This window comes from Macrotis lagotis, chromosome 1 (genome assembly GCF_037893015.1).
Source record: "Macrotis lagotis isolate mMagLag1 chromosome 1, bilby.v1.9.chrom.fasta, whole genome shotgun sequence".
In the NCBI taxonomy this organism is placed as follows: domain Eukaryota; kingdom Metazoa; phylum Chordata; class Mammalia; order Peramelemorphia; family Peramelidae; genus Macrotis; species Macrotis lagotis.
The window spans coordinates 816,563,494-816,579,376 of record NC_133658.1 but is presented as its reverse complement, the minus strand read 5'-3'; the positions used below and the strand labels follow the sequence as shown (position 1 = coordinate 816,579,376).

The window sequence follows — 15,883 nt, the reverse complement described above, 5'->3', positions numbered from 1 at the left end:
GATTTGGGAAGGGTAGGTTTCAAATTATTGATAGGAAGATATGGATTAAAATTCCATATGGGAAAGTGGGACTGAAGGGATGGAAGTCCTTAAGAATAAGATCCTGAAAACACTAAGCACAAAGAAAAACAATGAAGATGAAAAAAAAGTTAATTATCAAAAGAAATGAGTGTAGATATACAAGGAATTCACCAACTAACATATTTTGAAAATACATCTACGAAGAGGGAAGCAAGGGAAGTTAACAGATTTCAAATGGAAAATCCCATAATTGGACAATCCCATAAGAAAAGTGGGCAAACAGAATAAATTAGTTTAGTAAGAAAAGCTAATGAGGATTTTTTTTTAAATCTTTTTACTCATATTTAAAGAGGGATAGGATTGCTGCTTGGGGTGGATGGTGCAATGATAACTGTCAACAAAGAGAAAACAGATCATGTTCAATTTAATTTTGCTTCTCAAGGTAATTAATGAAATAGGAAGAAGTAACTATCAACACTCATTGAATTAAATTAATGTGGCTTGGATAGATCGCCTCTTCAAGTACTTATAGAATATGTCTATGTGATTGCTAATGTGCTCTCAATAGTCTTTGAAAGGTCATGGAGGGTGGCTAGGTGGCGTAGTGGATAAAGCACCGGCCTTGGAGTCAGGAGTACCTGGGTTCAAATCCGGTCTCAGACACTTAATAATTACCTAGCTGTGTGGCCTTGGGCAAGCCACTTAACCCCGTTTGCCTTGCAAAAACCTTAAAAAAAAAAAAAAAAAAAAAAAAGGTCATGGAGTACAGGAGAGGTACTATAATAAAATTGGAGGACAAATGTTCTGATTTTTTAAGGAAGAGAACAAAGTCTATAAATAATAGACTAATGAAATTTATTACTAGGGAAAATGGAGAATGTACTATGAAAAGAGTGGTTAGTAATCAACTTGAAAGGGAATTGGTGATCACAATGAGCCAGTATGACATCAATCAGAACAAATCATTCCAGACTATTTCATTTTTAGATGAAGTTAATAAACTAAAAGAGGAAAGAAATAAGTAGATAACTATTAATCTACTTAATAGATTATTTCATTCTAATATTGTAGAAAATGTGGAGAGATGTGGACCAGGTATATTAGATGAATTTGGAACTGGTTGAATGACCAGACCCAAAGAGTTGCCATTAATGGTTCAATGTAAAGTTATAAGTTATTTCTCCAAAGGACCTGTGTTGTTTTTTAAATCAATGGCTTAGATATATGTCTATATCATATGTATTTGTATGGACCACTAAGCTTTTAGGGATAGCTAGCACACTGTAGGACAGTAAGAATTTAAAAAATATTAAAGGACTAAAACATAAGTCCAAAATAATGAGAGGAGAAAAATGTAAAATTTTACATGGGAAGTTAAAAAAAAATTTCTCAAGTACAAGTTGAAGAAAAGAAGGTTATTACAACATTTTTATCCAAAAAAGATCTAGGGGATTAAAAAATCTAATGTGACTTTAGGGGGCATTCAGAGAGTTATGGTTCCCAGGAATAAGTCGGTTTTGTCAAATCATATCTGGAATGTTGTGTTCAATTCTGGGAACCACATGTTGGGAAAGGTATTGGTGAGTTGAAGGTCATCTGTGGAGTATAAAACTTTGAATTTATGCTATATGATGATTGGTTGAAGGAAGTGAGATTGTGTAGCCTAGAAAAAGAAGATGTGGATTGGAGAATATGATGACTGCTTTCAAGGGCTTGAAAGATTATCATATTAAAAAGAAATTATATTTCTACTTCTTCATTCCAGAAGGTAGAACTAGGAACATATGGGTAGAATTTCAAAGAGGAAATTTAGACTTGTTAAAAGGAAAGATTTCCTAACAATTTCTCTATGCATTTATCATAGGCTAATTTTTATACTATTGTCAGTGTACTTTATTGAAAAGCAGGCCTCAAAACCAGGAAGATGTGGGTTCAAATCTTGATTCTGACACACACACTGACTGTCAAACCCTGGGAACCGGGGTTTCTCAGTGCTATAAGCAACTTCTTGACACTATGATTACAGAGAAGATGCTGACAAATATCAGGAGAGGAAATTTCCTCATCCAGGAGATTCTTATATCAATGAAATCGAAAGTCAAGTCTCAGTTCCAGTTCTCTATATGTGCCTTTCTTTCCTAGAATACAAACTTTTTGATTATAGGAACTGTGTCTTTTACCTTTATATTAAAATTATAGAATCCAAGAGATAGAAAGGACTTTAGAGACCATCTGTTCTGAGCTGCTTTCTCCTCTACATATTACTGTTTTCCAACCTCTCCCTTTCAAACTTATGTGTTAGGGAATCCACTGTCTGGTGAGGCGATTCATTCCAGTTTTGGACAGATTCAGTTGTGAAGTTTTTCTTTATATCCTTCTGAAATCTGCTGCTTCCATCCACAGCTTCTAGATCTACTTTCTGGGACTAAGAAAAAAAAAAGTCTAATTTGTCCTCCAAGTGACAGCCCTTATAAATTACCTGAACAAAGGTGTTGTGGCTCTACTTCTCCAACTGCTTCATCTGAATAGCCTTCCAATACCTCAAACTCAGTGGTCATCTTTAAAATGACATCTCAACTAGTCCCTTATCCTCTTAAATATTTATTGCAATTTTTTTTGTGGTAGCAAAGGAATGGTGTACATTCTGGGGTACTATATATGGAATATTTAGGGGAAAAGGGACTGTGCAAAGATGTCATTTTAAAGATAACCACTGGAAATTAGATGACCTGGGTTTTAACCTTGATTTTGGTAACTTATTAGCTCTGAGATCTTGGCATGTCATTGAATTATCCTCTATCTCAGTTACCTCAAATGTCAAATGCGGAAATTGTAATAAAATGTCTCTAAGTTTTCTCTCATCTCTAATATTCAGTGAAAAGAAGGGGGGAGGTAAAGAAAAAGAAACAGTTAAAACAATGGAAAGAGGTATGGATATCTCTTGTACCCTGCCCATCCTACTCTGAAAAAGAAATGACCCAAGACAGTAACCTGATTTCAGAATCAGTTTTACCTGAGGTTTTCTAATGAAGCTGCTCACCCCAGAGTTATTAAGAGAACTTATCATTGTTGCTACTTTTGTCTCTAGTCCTAGCCTCCAAGGATTTTATCTTCATCAACTTTCTTTTTTCCCTTGGCTCACCCCAGATCAAAATAGTTTTTCAAAGGGACCTAGTAGCAAAGAGGAAGTTGATTAAATAAAACCATTTAGAAAATTATAGATCCCTAGCTTGTGAGTCCATTTGGGTTCCAGACCCAGTTCTCCAACTGCTTCACCTTAAATGTCCTTTTGGTAACCTCAAACTCAACATGCCAAAATTAAAGTTTTTTTGAATTTCTCATTTCTCTTCAGATGTTTATATCTTTGTTTTGTGTCTCTCTAAAGTATTTGTCATGTAATATTAAAATTATAATTATCTATGTCTTATACTGTAAAAAATGGGGAAAAGATGCATGTCAATCATAAATTTGGACATCTTTTTTCTAAACACCTCAAAAATAGCTGTGCACCCAGTAGGCAGTTAAATATTTGCTGAATAAATGAATGAATGAATGGATGAATAGACTGGCATATATGCTATCTTTAGAAAGGATCTGATGTGAACCTCACTGCCAGCACCCATTCATCTTCTCTTTAGGTACAAAGCAGGTTCCCTTCTCACTTCTCTAAGTGTTTGAATCTGGAATTCAGACTGTTACCCTGGAGAATGGGAGAGGGGTGGGATGGAGCTTTCCTTCTCAGCTCATTTGCAGAATGGGGACAAGAAGGGACAGGAGTTGCAGGATGATACCAGATGGTCCCATTAAACTCTTTCAGAAGAGACCTTGTGGAAAGTAATAGAGATCAGTGAGCTGGTTAAAAATATCCTTTGTATTCTATCTTTTAGGAATTTAATGAAGAAGGAAGTAGTGATGGGCCAGAAAAAAAAGAAAAGAAAAATCATAGTACTCTTGAAATGAACAATCAGGGACAGAGCCAAGCAGAGTAAAGACAGAGATGAACAATCAGGAAAACTGTCAAATAACAATAATAATAATGATAATAACAGCTTCTTTCTAGAGTACCTTAAGGATTTTAATGAATTTTACTCTTAATACAATATATTAATTAATATTATTGCCTTCATCCCTTTTACAGAAGAAGAGACTGAGGGTAGGAAATGTGAAATGGTTTGCTCTTAATCATCTAAAAAGTGAATGTCAGAGTCAGGCCTCAAATTCACATTTTTTCTTACTCCTCTCTAGAATCCTTTCTTCTCTAACAGGTTGCCTTGGTGTTTCTGTTTGAGTTTCACACTTCTATTTGATAGTCCTGCTCCATTATTCTCCTTGCCCAAAGTACTTGGTGCCCTCATAATGGCCTGGAAGGTGATATTGCAAGTCAATGATATTTAATCAACAGAAAGTTTGATGAATCAAGAGTATGATAAGACTTTCAAAGAAAGGCTGTAGTTCTAAATACATGCATAAATAAATACATAATCAAGTGACATGCTTATCCCACTGTACTCTGGGTTAGTCACACAGTATTTGTAATATTGCTTTCTGACGAGTTCTCTCATTTCACATATGAAACAATGACTGTGGTTCAGAAGTTCCCCTTGTTTGAGTTCTTCAGAGGCTAGGTGATCCCTTGTGGTTATATTTTAAAAGAGCATTCCTTTTCTAGCATGGGATGGATCTGATAACCACCTAGTCTTCCAACTCCAGCATCCTCTGACCTCTCTAGGTCAACCAACAACCAGTTCCATAGCATGACCAATCACAGATTTAACAGGTACTACTTGAAATCTCAGCCAGGCAATGACATTTGCTAAAGAGGCAAAAGTAATGATCTTCCTCTTTTGTTTCTTTGGTATAAACTGTCAGTCTATACTTTATCTTGCTAAGGTATAGCCTTTCTCTGGAACCTGCCTGGTGGTATGAACTGAGTGGCTTTTGGTGGGAGGTTTATTTCTACCTGTGTAATTTTGGTCAAGTCACTTCATTGGTCTGAGACTCAGCTTTCTAAACTAGAAAATAGGAAGGTTGGACCATATATAGTCTCCTAAATCTCTTCCAAGTCTAAATCCTAAAGTTCTCTGACTAAAACAACTCAATTTATTTCATGCCATAGGAGGCATGATGTTGTCATGGAAAAGCACTGTTTCTGAAGTCCGAGAGTCTGAGTTTAAATCTCACCTTGGATCTGAGTTTAAGTCCCACCTTGGATCTTGTGTGACTTGTATCACTTTACTTAACTCCCTGGGCCTCAGTTTCCTCATTTTTAAAAATGAAGGAATAAAACTGGCCTTTGAGATCCCTTGCAGCTCTAAATCTGTGATCCCTCATAAACCTATGAACAGTTGATGGTACTTGGCTTGAATTTCTTGTTGGTGTTCTCAACAAAGAGGACTAAAATGAATTCAATGGGTTAGAGATATGGTAAAACCTTGGCTAAGCTGGGGCCAGTTTGGTGAATAAAGGACCCTTAAATCACTTTTAAAATTAAAGTCCTCTTCTTACTTACCTTACTTCTTACTAACTCATTTTCCCACCATCTTCCTACTCCATAATAATCACCCAATCAATTACTCAGCTTCTAATTGAGTATCCAAAGTATCTTCAGGTGGAAAGGACCACACTAGATGGAACTAGGAATGGATAGACCCTTCCCAGGTTATAATAATGCCTATCTGAAGTGTTCACTGAAAACAGAATTCTGTCTGTTTCAGGCCCTGCTGAAAGACCCTCTGTATATTGGACTGAAGCACAAACGTGTACGTGGGAAAGAGTATGATGAGTTGATCGATGAGTTCATGCAAGCAGTGACTAACAAGTAAGCTGGCCTCTTTTTTAACCTCATTTTTGAAATGGAACATGATGGGTGTTCTCCTTTTAAGATATAATCAAGAGCTAATGTCAACAGTGGTTGAGACCAATATACAAGCAAAACCCCTAAGTGCTGGCCTCAGGGTGGTCTAGAAATTAAATATTGACTCTGAGTTGTTGCCAAATGTGCTTGTTCACTGCAAAAGTCTAGGTGAGATAGAAGCCATTAGTAGATAATGGCTCTAGGATGTGTGGGGGGGGCTCCTCTGTCTGGAGAAGGAATTCCTCACCACTTTTATGTCATGAACCCGGATTGGTGAAGCCCATGGACCCTTTTTCAGAATATTTGTATATGTGTGGAATAAGATACAAAGATTACAAAAGAAACCAATTCTATTGAAATCCAATTATCAATGTATTTTTTATAAGTTCATGGACTCTGGTTTAAGAGCTTCAAGTCTCAGTTTAGGCAACCTGCTTTCTGAAAGGAAACTACCCCACCTGTAGTCAGTCTGGGCTCTGGAGCATGTGTAAATCATAGATTCTCACTCAGAGTTGGAAAATTCTCCATTAGCCATCTATCTCAACCCTATCTAAGTAAGGCTTTCTTTCACAATGTATCTGGTAAGTGTATCTAGGACCTTTGTTTAGCTTTCCAGTGATTATGGGGGAAAAAACACACCTCCTGAGATTAACCCAATCTATATTTCTAGATAATTTCCACTGATAAGATTTACTTCAAGTCAATATTGCCTCTTTGAATCTTCTACTCACTGCTTGGAGACTTAATCCCTCTTTTCTATGACAGTCTTTCAGGTTCTTGGAAAATTAGAAATTATTCTCCCCTATCCAGTCTCCTCTAAAATATAGGGAGGTGAATAATGCTATTGGGAGGAGGAGAAAAAAGAAAATGTATCCTCTAGACTAAATGGCTTTGGAAAGAGTCCTGGTACATTAACATGCATTTTCCACCTCTGCCCAAAGACCAGGTGATATTAATGTGCAGCCACCCTGGCTCTTGATTTGCAAAATTTATGAGGTGTTGTCCCTCAAATGTTTTTTCTTGCCTGGCTCTTTGCATTGAAAGGAGGCCCTTGAGTGATGGGAATTAGCTTCTTCCTCCAGCCTCTCCTTCCTAAAGCCTTTTCTTTGACAGGCACCAGCCACACCTGTCAGTTTTCATTGCCACCTCCTTAGCATGCCACCTTCTCCAACCAGCCAAAATGCTGGCTCTGTCCCCTGGACCCCCAGGGCAGTTCAGTCTGAATCATTCAACCAGTTTGAGGGCTCCCCTACCCTGACCCATGGCATGCCCCCAGCTGAAAATTGTCCTGTTTTCCCAGCATCCCTCAAAGCCCAACTTGTCATTCCAATAAGGAACCCTGATGAGGACCCCCCCAATCCCAGAATAGGTCAATAGTTACACAAAACCAGGAAATGGAGTTAAAGGTTTTTTTTTTCCTCTGTCCCTAAAAAGTTAAGTCCCAGTCAAAATGTTAATGGAGTTAAAGTTTATCTTCGGTGCCCTAGCCTTATAAGCATACCCTATTTTTTCCTAGATCTTGTAATTATAGCTTTCATTTGCATTTTCATAAAGCTCTTTACACATACCATTTCATTCACAGCAACTCAATATGATAATAAACACAAGTTTGTATTTTTTCTGGTTGTGGGCTTTTAAAAGTGTAGGGTACTTCTACCAATGCAGATCCTTAACTCTTCCAAGTTACAGTCTTTAAGAGTTATCTGACACACAAAAGTTAAGTGACTTACCCAAGGCTATAAAGCCAGTATGTATGTATGAAGAAGGATCCAAAATAAGGTTTTCCTAATTCCAAGAAAAGCCAAGATTTCATGCTACTCATGAAACAATTATTATTGATCATGTTTATGTTTTATAATAGAGGAAACAGATTTAGAAGTGAAGTGATCTCAGCTAGTAAGTGGCAAAGTCAGGACTCAAATGAAAGCCTTCCATCTCTTTCTGTCATAAAATCCTATGTTTTTTTCTAGTTCAACATGCTACTTCTTCCCATTTAATGTCTCAGGACCACAAAACTGTCATCCCTGATCAGAGACCCTTATGTTTTTCCTCCCAACTCCCAAAGTTCTCTAAAGGTCACACTGAATTCATCTGTCCTTTATCTCTTCTTATTATCTTCAGCTTCAAGATGACCGCTTTATATCAGTCAATCAATCATTGGAATTCATGTGCATAATGAGGCACCATGGAGTAATAGAATGAGTTAAAAATAATAGGGTTCAAGTGACACTTTTGGCACCTACTATGGACATTATTACAAACACTCTGAATATTAGTTTCCTGATTGGAAAATGAGAATCTTAAACTTTATTAGCCACAATGTTTCTTCCATCTTTAAATCTGATTCTCTGACTCTATGCTAGTCCTAGATCTCAGGCTACTAGGTTAAGCAGAGTAAGATAGAAATGGGAAAGCCACTTAACACCAAGATCTGGAACTGGTAAAAAAAAAACAACCTGATATATAGATCTCCTATCAGACTGTCCTGAAGTTCTGAGTAGCAGTATTTCAAAACAGTAAGGTGGGAAGAGATTGAAAATTGTACTATGAATAAATAAAGCTTAATAAATTCCTTTTTATTTGTATAGTGTAAAGTATCATATAAAGATAAACCATTATTAAATGTCATAATAATGGGGAGAAGGCAAAACTACTCAATTTTTGTGTTGTTTACATTTTGTTGTCCAAAGAGAAGATTGTGTGAACTGGAAGGAATAGGACAAAAATATATAATGAGTTGAAACCTAAGATAAGTGATACAATGACAAGAGAGAACTTAGCTGCCCCAAATTTATTCAAGTCACTGGGCCTAGAACAACTCCATTTCCAAATACAAAAGAAGATAAATGTTTCTGTTGAACCATTGTCAATGATCTTTGAAAACTCCAAACTTGTAGAAGTGGCAAGGGACAGTGATCTTTGAGAACTCCAAACTTGGAGAAGTGGCACGGGACTAGAGAAGGGTAAATACCTTAATTAACTTCCAGACTACCCTTCCCCCAAGAAAAGGAAGAGTATGGAAGCTTTGACTTGGCAAATTCTAGACTGTCTTTTTAAAGGGATTGATTATGAGCTTTTTGAAAGAAAAGTAAGGATGGCCCAAAATTCAGGCACAACTTCATCAAGAGAAAGTCACAGTATTTCGATCTTGGAAAGGCATTCAGTGGTCATCTCTATGAAAAAGAATTTTTCTCTAAAATATATCCATATCATTCTTCCTTTGTGTGAAGAAGTTCTAGGAGAGAAAAGCCATTACCTTCTCAAGCAGCCTATTCCCTTTTTCAATAGCTATAATTGTTTAGTAACTTTTCTTCACATCAAGACTAAATTTGCAGCTTTGCAACTCCTACCCATGGTGTCAACTATTTTCTAGAGCCAGACATAACATGTTTAATCCTATTTCATATAAAATCCTTCTAAATACTTAAAGGTAGCTATTGTCCCTCTCCTCACCCTCCCTACAAGTCTTCTCTTTAGGCTAAACATTTCCAATTCATTCCAGTCATGTAAGTCATCCCAGAATAATTTTGCTTGCATTAGACTGACAGAAAAAAATGCCAGAAATTATACTTGTATTTTAACAAAACACATAGAGTATGACCTGAATTGAGCAAAGTGTTTGACAAAGTTTGTCATATTATCTTTATGAAAAGGCAGAGAAATGTGGGCTATGCAATAATTGGGAGATTCTGAACTAGATAAATGACCAAACCCAAACAATAAATATTAATGAATTAACAACAATCTGGAGAGAGTCCTTCAGTGCCTCAAGTACCTATGCTTAACCCTCTGCTCTTCTACACTTTTATAAATGACTTGATGATATTTTCAAGTGACACATCTAAATGTGATAGGATGACAAAACTGGAACCCAAAAGAATTTCAACCGACTAGAGCTGGGTCAAATATAATAAAACAAAATTTAGGAGATCAATTATCAGTCAGTAAACACTAAGCAATTTTATTTTCCAGGCACAGAGGATGCAAAAAAAATGGCAAAAGATAGCCCTTGCCCTCAAAGAACTTAGAATCCAAAGAGATAAATGTAAAGTCCTACACGTGTGTTGAGAAGATCATTGCATGAGTACAGAATGGAGGAGATGTAGCTAAACAACAGCATGAAAAAAATCTGGAAAACTAATGTAGTCTGGGAACCATTATGCATATATTATATGAATCAACACTGAAATGATCGCCAAAAAAATTTTGATTCAGTCTTCTGTTAAGAAAGTCAGTGTGCACAACAAGGAAGTTAATTGATCTGCGATATTCTGGTTTGGTCAGACCATATTTGGAGTATTATGTTCAATTTTGAGAACCACATTTAAGGATGGAAATTGACAAGTTGGAAGACAGAGAATAGCAAAGATGGTAAAAAAGCTATACAAGGATTATTTGAAAGAACTAGAGAGTATGATGAATGACAGACCTAATGGTTGTCATGTGGGAGAAAGATATTGGGCTCATTCTACTTTGCTCCAAAGGAGGGGGTTGCAAAGAAGTAAATGTCAGCTCAGTGTAAGAAAAAAAATCACCTACTGATGAAAGCTATCCAAAAACAGAAGTGAATTTCCCAACAGCGGAGGTGATCTTTAGCAGAGGTGTCAGAAACAAGTTGCATGTGGCCCATAATACTCCCAAATATAGCCTGAACCAGATTAAAATGTATCTGGGAAATATCTAATAAAACAAAAAATACAGTAAAACACAAGTAATGTAACATTTTAAAACTAAGTCAACATTATGCTCCATAGGCATCCTTATGTTCAGTTTGGTGGTCACCATTTCTATTTGATTTTGATGGCTATGATCTAAAGAAGACTGAATGGTGACTTAGCAGGCACTAGTATAATAATTTAGACTGCAAATAGAACTTTTAGGTTTTAGAAGTTCACAAGTAAATCACAAGCATTTATTTCGCACATATGCAACATACACTGGGCTGGGATGTAAAGAAAGCAAAGATCTAGTGCCTTTCCTTCAGGTAGCTCACATTCTATTTCCTTTGATAATGAAGATGTTCAAATAGAAGCAATCCATGTGTGAGAGATGTCGAAGAGGGAGTTCCTGGTCAGATATTGGTTGGATTAAGTGAGCCTGTGGTACATTGAAATTCTGTGAATTTTGGTATTTGGGGACCCTTTTGATACTCCACAGCCCTTTCTTGTGATTTGGAAGGTCTGTCATTTATCTTTTGAGTGAGTCAGTAGCAATTCTATAATTCCCTACAGAGAAGTCTTTGCTCTTCATATAAGGAGGTTAAATAAACTAGGATATGAGAAAATTTTTTTCATTTATCATGAAAACCAGTTCACAGTTGCACAGAAGCCCAGTCAGTTACAGAACAAACCCTGGTGAAGAACGCACGTCAGTGGAGTGGAATGTGTCTGATTTAGGAAAGATGATTTATTGAAAATTCATTGTTCTGGCTTATAAATAATACAAAACAGATGTTTCTCTTAGTTACTATGGATGGAGAACCCTCTAGTCACACCAAAGGCTCCCTAGAGTTTACTGTTCACAAAATAAAATGCTTGGGGGCTGAGTCAGAAGCTCTAGGGTTAGAGGGAATGCATTTTAAGGAAGAACCTTGGGAATTGTTTGAGTTCCGGTTTCAGGATCCAAACAACCCATTAAAATAGCTTCCCATTCTTAGATGACTAGCCATTTAGGGATTGTTATAAGACATAGAAGGGGCAATATGGTGTGATAGAAAAAGTACTGGACTTAAGAGTCAAGAGGGAATGAGCTCACATTCCATCTATGACATTGTTGTGTTCAAAACATGGGTAATCCATCTAAGTTCCCTGAGTCTCAGTGTCTTCACCTGAAAAAAATGAGTAATAACAATATATTCCTCACAAGATTGTCAGGTGAGTAAAATGAAATTTTGTAAAGCATTTAATAAAACTTAAACGGTAATGTTATCTCAGCTTTCGTTATTATGAACTGTGTTTGATCATAATCATTATAATCTTAAATTTCAGTGCAGTATTAAAAAAACACTCTATTAAGGTTCTGGAAATTCAAGTAAATTCTGTCACTACCTAGTTGGGAAGCCTTGGAAAAGTAATTTTTCTTCTCTGAGCCTCGGTTTTCACATCTGCAATATGAAAGGGGAGGGTGAACTAGAAAGATGATGATTATAGCATTTAGTGTATTTATGACTTGTAATGAGCTAAAGCAAGCTATAGTCAATTCAAGTATTATCACTTTCTTCTTTAACTTGACCTTCAGTTTTCCACTTAATTTCCTTGCTACTTTTTTCTGGACCCAAAGTCATGGAATCATAGACTCATATAGTATTAGAATTAAAGGAGAAGTTGTTTAATCTAAGTCCTTCATTTTATCATTGAGAAAACCATGGTGAAGCAGGTATCAATTTCCTTCTTTCCATTTATAACCTGCCATTTCAGCAGGTGTGGTGAAGCCCATTGTACCTTGGAACATCTATATCCACTGTATTCCCCCCCCCCCCCGATATGGAACCATTTCTCTTCATTTATCAAAGAGATTGTGTACTAGGTGCCTTTGAAGAGTCCTTTGAGTGTGGAGATTCTATACAGCAATCAATTCATGAATATAAATTAATCAATCAATTAATTGAATCATCTAATCTATTTTTCTACATGAAACATGAATTCTCTCTACAATATGTCAGAACCTTCTTCAACACTTCCAGTGACAGGAAACTTACTCCCATTCAAGAGAACCCATTCCATTTTTAGAAGATTCTAATTGTTAGAAAATTCTTCCTTATATGGAGTGGAAATCTACCTATAATTTCTACCCATTGATCCTATTTTTTCCTACCAAAGTCAAGTTCTACCAGTGAATGAATAAAAAATGAATGAATATCATTGACCATTGGAAGAAGTACCAGAATCTCTTCTATAACATACTCACAAGGTGAGCATTCATCCTTTGTTAAAAGACTTCCAAGAAGCATGAACCCACTTTCTCTCAACTTTTTTTTTAGTTTTTTGCAAGGTTAAGTGACTTTCCTAAGGTCACACAGCCAGGCAAACACTAAGTGTCTGATGCTGGATTTGAGCTCAGGTCCTCCTGACTCCAGGGACAGTGCTCTATTCACTATACCATCTAGATGTCCCTGAGGCCATCCTACTTTTGAGCAGCTCAAATTTTTAAGAAGTTTTTCTGATAGCTAAATTTGCTTCTTTAAAACTTTTACTCATTGCTTCTACACTCTGGGACCAAACAAGTAAGCCTAAATCTCTTCTTGACTACCCTTCAGATGCTTGAGTAAGCCATCAAGTCCCCCCATCCTACCCCAGTCTTCTTTTTTCCTGGTATTAAAATCCCTAGTTCCTTCAAACTGAACTGACTTAATTTCAAGGTCCTTCACCAGCCTGATTGTCCTTTTCTGAATATTCTCCTGCTTATCAATGTTCTTCTTAAGCAGTTCTCCAGATGATGTCTGTGAGAGCAGAATACAGTGAGACTATCACTTCCTTATTCCTGGAAGCTATGCCTCTCTTAATATAGCTTTTTTGCTTCCACATCATTCTACTAACTAAACTGAGCTTGTGGTCCACTAAAACCCCCCAAATCTTTTCAGAACAACTGCTATCTAACCATACATTTGTGAAATTGATTTTTGGTAGCCAAGTATAAGACTTCACATTAATACTCTTAATTTTAAATAAAATAAATTTTAAAAATGGTCTTAATTTCATGTTCTTACATTTCATACCCTTAAATTCTGTCCAGTACCCCAATCTGTTGAGATCTTTTTGAATCCTAATTTAGCATCATCCAATGTGCTAGCTCACTCTCTCAGTTTCATATCATCTGAAAATTTGATGGGCATGCCCAATACTACTTTCAGCCTCACACCTTTCACCCTCACCCCTGAACATTTATTAGATGTGTGATCCTGAGCAAGTCATTTAATCTCTCACAACCTCAGTTTCCTTATCTATAAAATGGGGGTGGTTGTTGTAAAGATCAAATGAGATATTGTTTGTAAAGCATTTTACAAACCTTAATGCATTACCTAAGTGCTAGCTAATAGTAGTAGAGATGGTGATCGTGGCAGTGGTGATAATAGTTGTAATAAAATGGTACATGATAAATGAGATTCCTAACAAAGTACTATTATTGGGGGGGCACTATTATCAAAATTAAACAAAGGTAGGTCATTCTGGATCGGGGAAATCAAGGAAGCCATTATAAAGGACATGGCTTTGGGATTGGCCATTAAAAAGTGGGATGAGATATAAAGGGCAAAGAAAGATAGACAGGAAGGTATTTGGAACATGGGAAACAATGTGAACAGGAACAAAGGCACAGAAATACAGTGTATGGTTGAGGCAGAGAGAAGTACAGTCTGATTGAAGCAGAATGATATAATCTGGGATAAGCCTGGAAAGGTTGAATGGCACCAGATGTTGAGGGGAGTGGGTGCTTGAATGCCAGGCAGATGATTTGGAACTTTATGGAGTACACTGGAGAGAGCCACTGAAGATTTGTAGCAGAGGAATGATGTGATTTAATCTGTTCATAAGAAAAAAGGGAGAGAAGAGAGGGAAATAGGAAAGAACAGTTAGGAAGCTGTTTCAGTAATTTAGGCTACAGGTAATGAGGGTCTATATTAGAATGGTGCTTAAGGGACTTACAAGATGTATATTTCTTTAATTTTGTGTAATATCAGCATGGAGTGGTGGATAGAGAGCTAGCCTCAAAGTGAATACCACCTTTGATTCTTTCAGACTGTGTGATCCTAAACAAGTCACTTAACCTCTTGGTGTCTCAGGCAACTTTGTAAGACTGTTAGTTGCAAAGTAGGTAGTGATTTTCCCTGGGAGATGAAATTTCCTCATTAAGAGTCCCTTATACTAATAAAATTACATGTACATTTTTTAAAACAGCAAAAATACCTTTATGCTTGTGGATTTCATAGAGAGTTTCTGTGAAGAGAACTGGCACAGACAATAGAAGGGGAATTTAACTTTCAACCTAATTCACACTTCCTTTGCTTATTGCATCTCAAAATCAAAACCCAGAAGGGCATTCTAGAGACCACTTAACTCAACTATCCTTTTCCAGATGAAAACTCTCTAAGAAATTCAGTGACCTGCCTAAAACCAGTTAGTTATTGGTAAATGGAGTGCTTCTTTTTCTTTGAAATTGAAAGAGAATGGATTCTCAGTGTGACCCAAAAGACTCATCTATTTACAGACTAAGTACAGAACTTCTTAAACCTGGAAGAGCTTTATAATTGTGAATCATTTTATTATTATTTCACAGAGGAGAGTAGAAACCTACCCAAACCCATCCCATGGACCAAACCAACCATCCAATTCAGTTAAAGGAAAAGAAATTTTACAAGCCATGAAAAGTTATTCTGAGAGTGAGTGAAATCACAGGACTACAGATTTACTCCTATTGAATTTGAATCTAATAGACATATAAATCTATCCCTATTGAATTGAATCTAAAAAGATTTAACAGGGTTGATCTATAGTTTGAAAGGTTGTTGAGACCAATGTCACCCAGCCTCGTCATTTTTATAGATAAGGAAGCTGATGTTCTGAAGAGTTCACTCAATTTCAATGTATTTAAGGTGTGAATAATGATCAGGATTTGACTCCATCACCTCAATCTCTAATTCTAGTGGTTTTTTGCCCCATGATACCAGGATGCATCTACCTCAGCCTTCCCAACTTCAGACCCTCCTCCTCAGTCTAGCATCCAACTCAGGACATCAGGCAGTAGTCTTTATGATGTATATGATGTTGTACTGGGTAGGAAAAAAATAAAGAATGAAGGGTCTTTCTTTGAGTCTTATTCAGGCAAGAGTGCAGCCCTGGACATGGAACTCTAGAGTCATAGGTCTTTGAGTTGGGAAAAGACTTCTTACGTCATCTAGACTTTTCCCTGGCTGGTGTGGGGCTTGTCCCAACAATGTACTTTCTGTTGTTCTGACCTGGGTCCATCTGGTCTCAAAACCTCCCAGGCAGGACTATTTCCATCACTTCCCTTGGA

At 36.7% G+C, this 15,883-nt stretch overlaps 1 protein-coding gene across 2 annotated transcripts in view; it reads left to right on the top strand.

Annotated features, from left to right (window-relative positions):
- ME3 (malic enzyme 3) overlaps positions 1 to 15,883 on the top strand; it is a 324,153-nt gene that overhangs the window by 234,571 nt on the left and 73,699 nt on the right. For both annotated transcript variants that reach the window (XM_074217063.1, XM_074217064.1), the window contains exon 6: positions 5,736 to 5,839. In XM_074217063.1, coding sequence (XP_074073164.1) covers positions 5,736 to 5,839 — 104 coding nt within the window. The remainder of the gene's footprint in view (positions 1 to 5,735; positions 5,840 to 15,883) is intronic.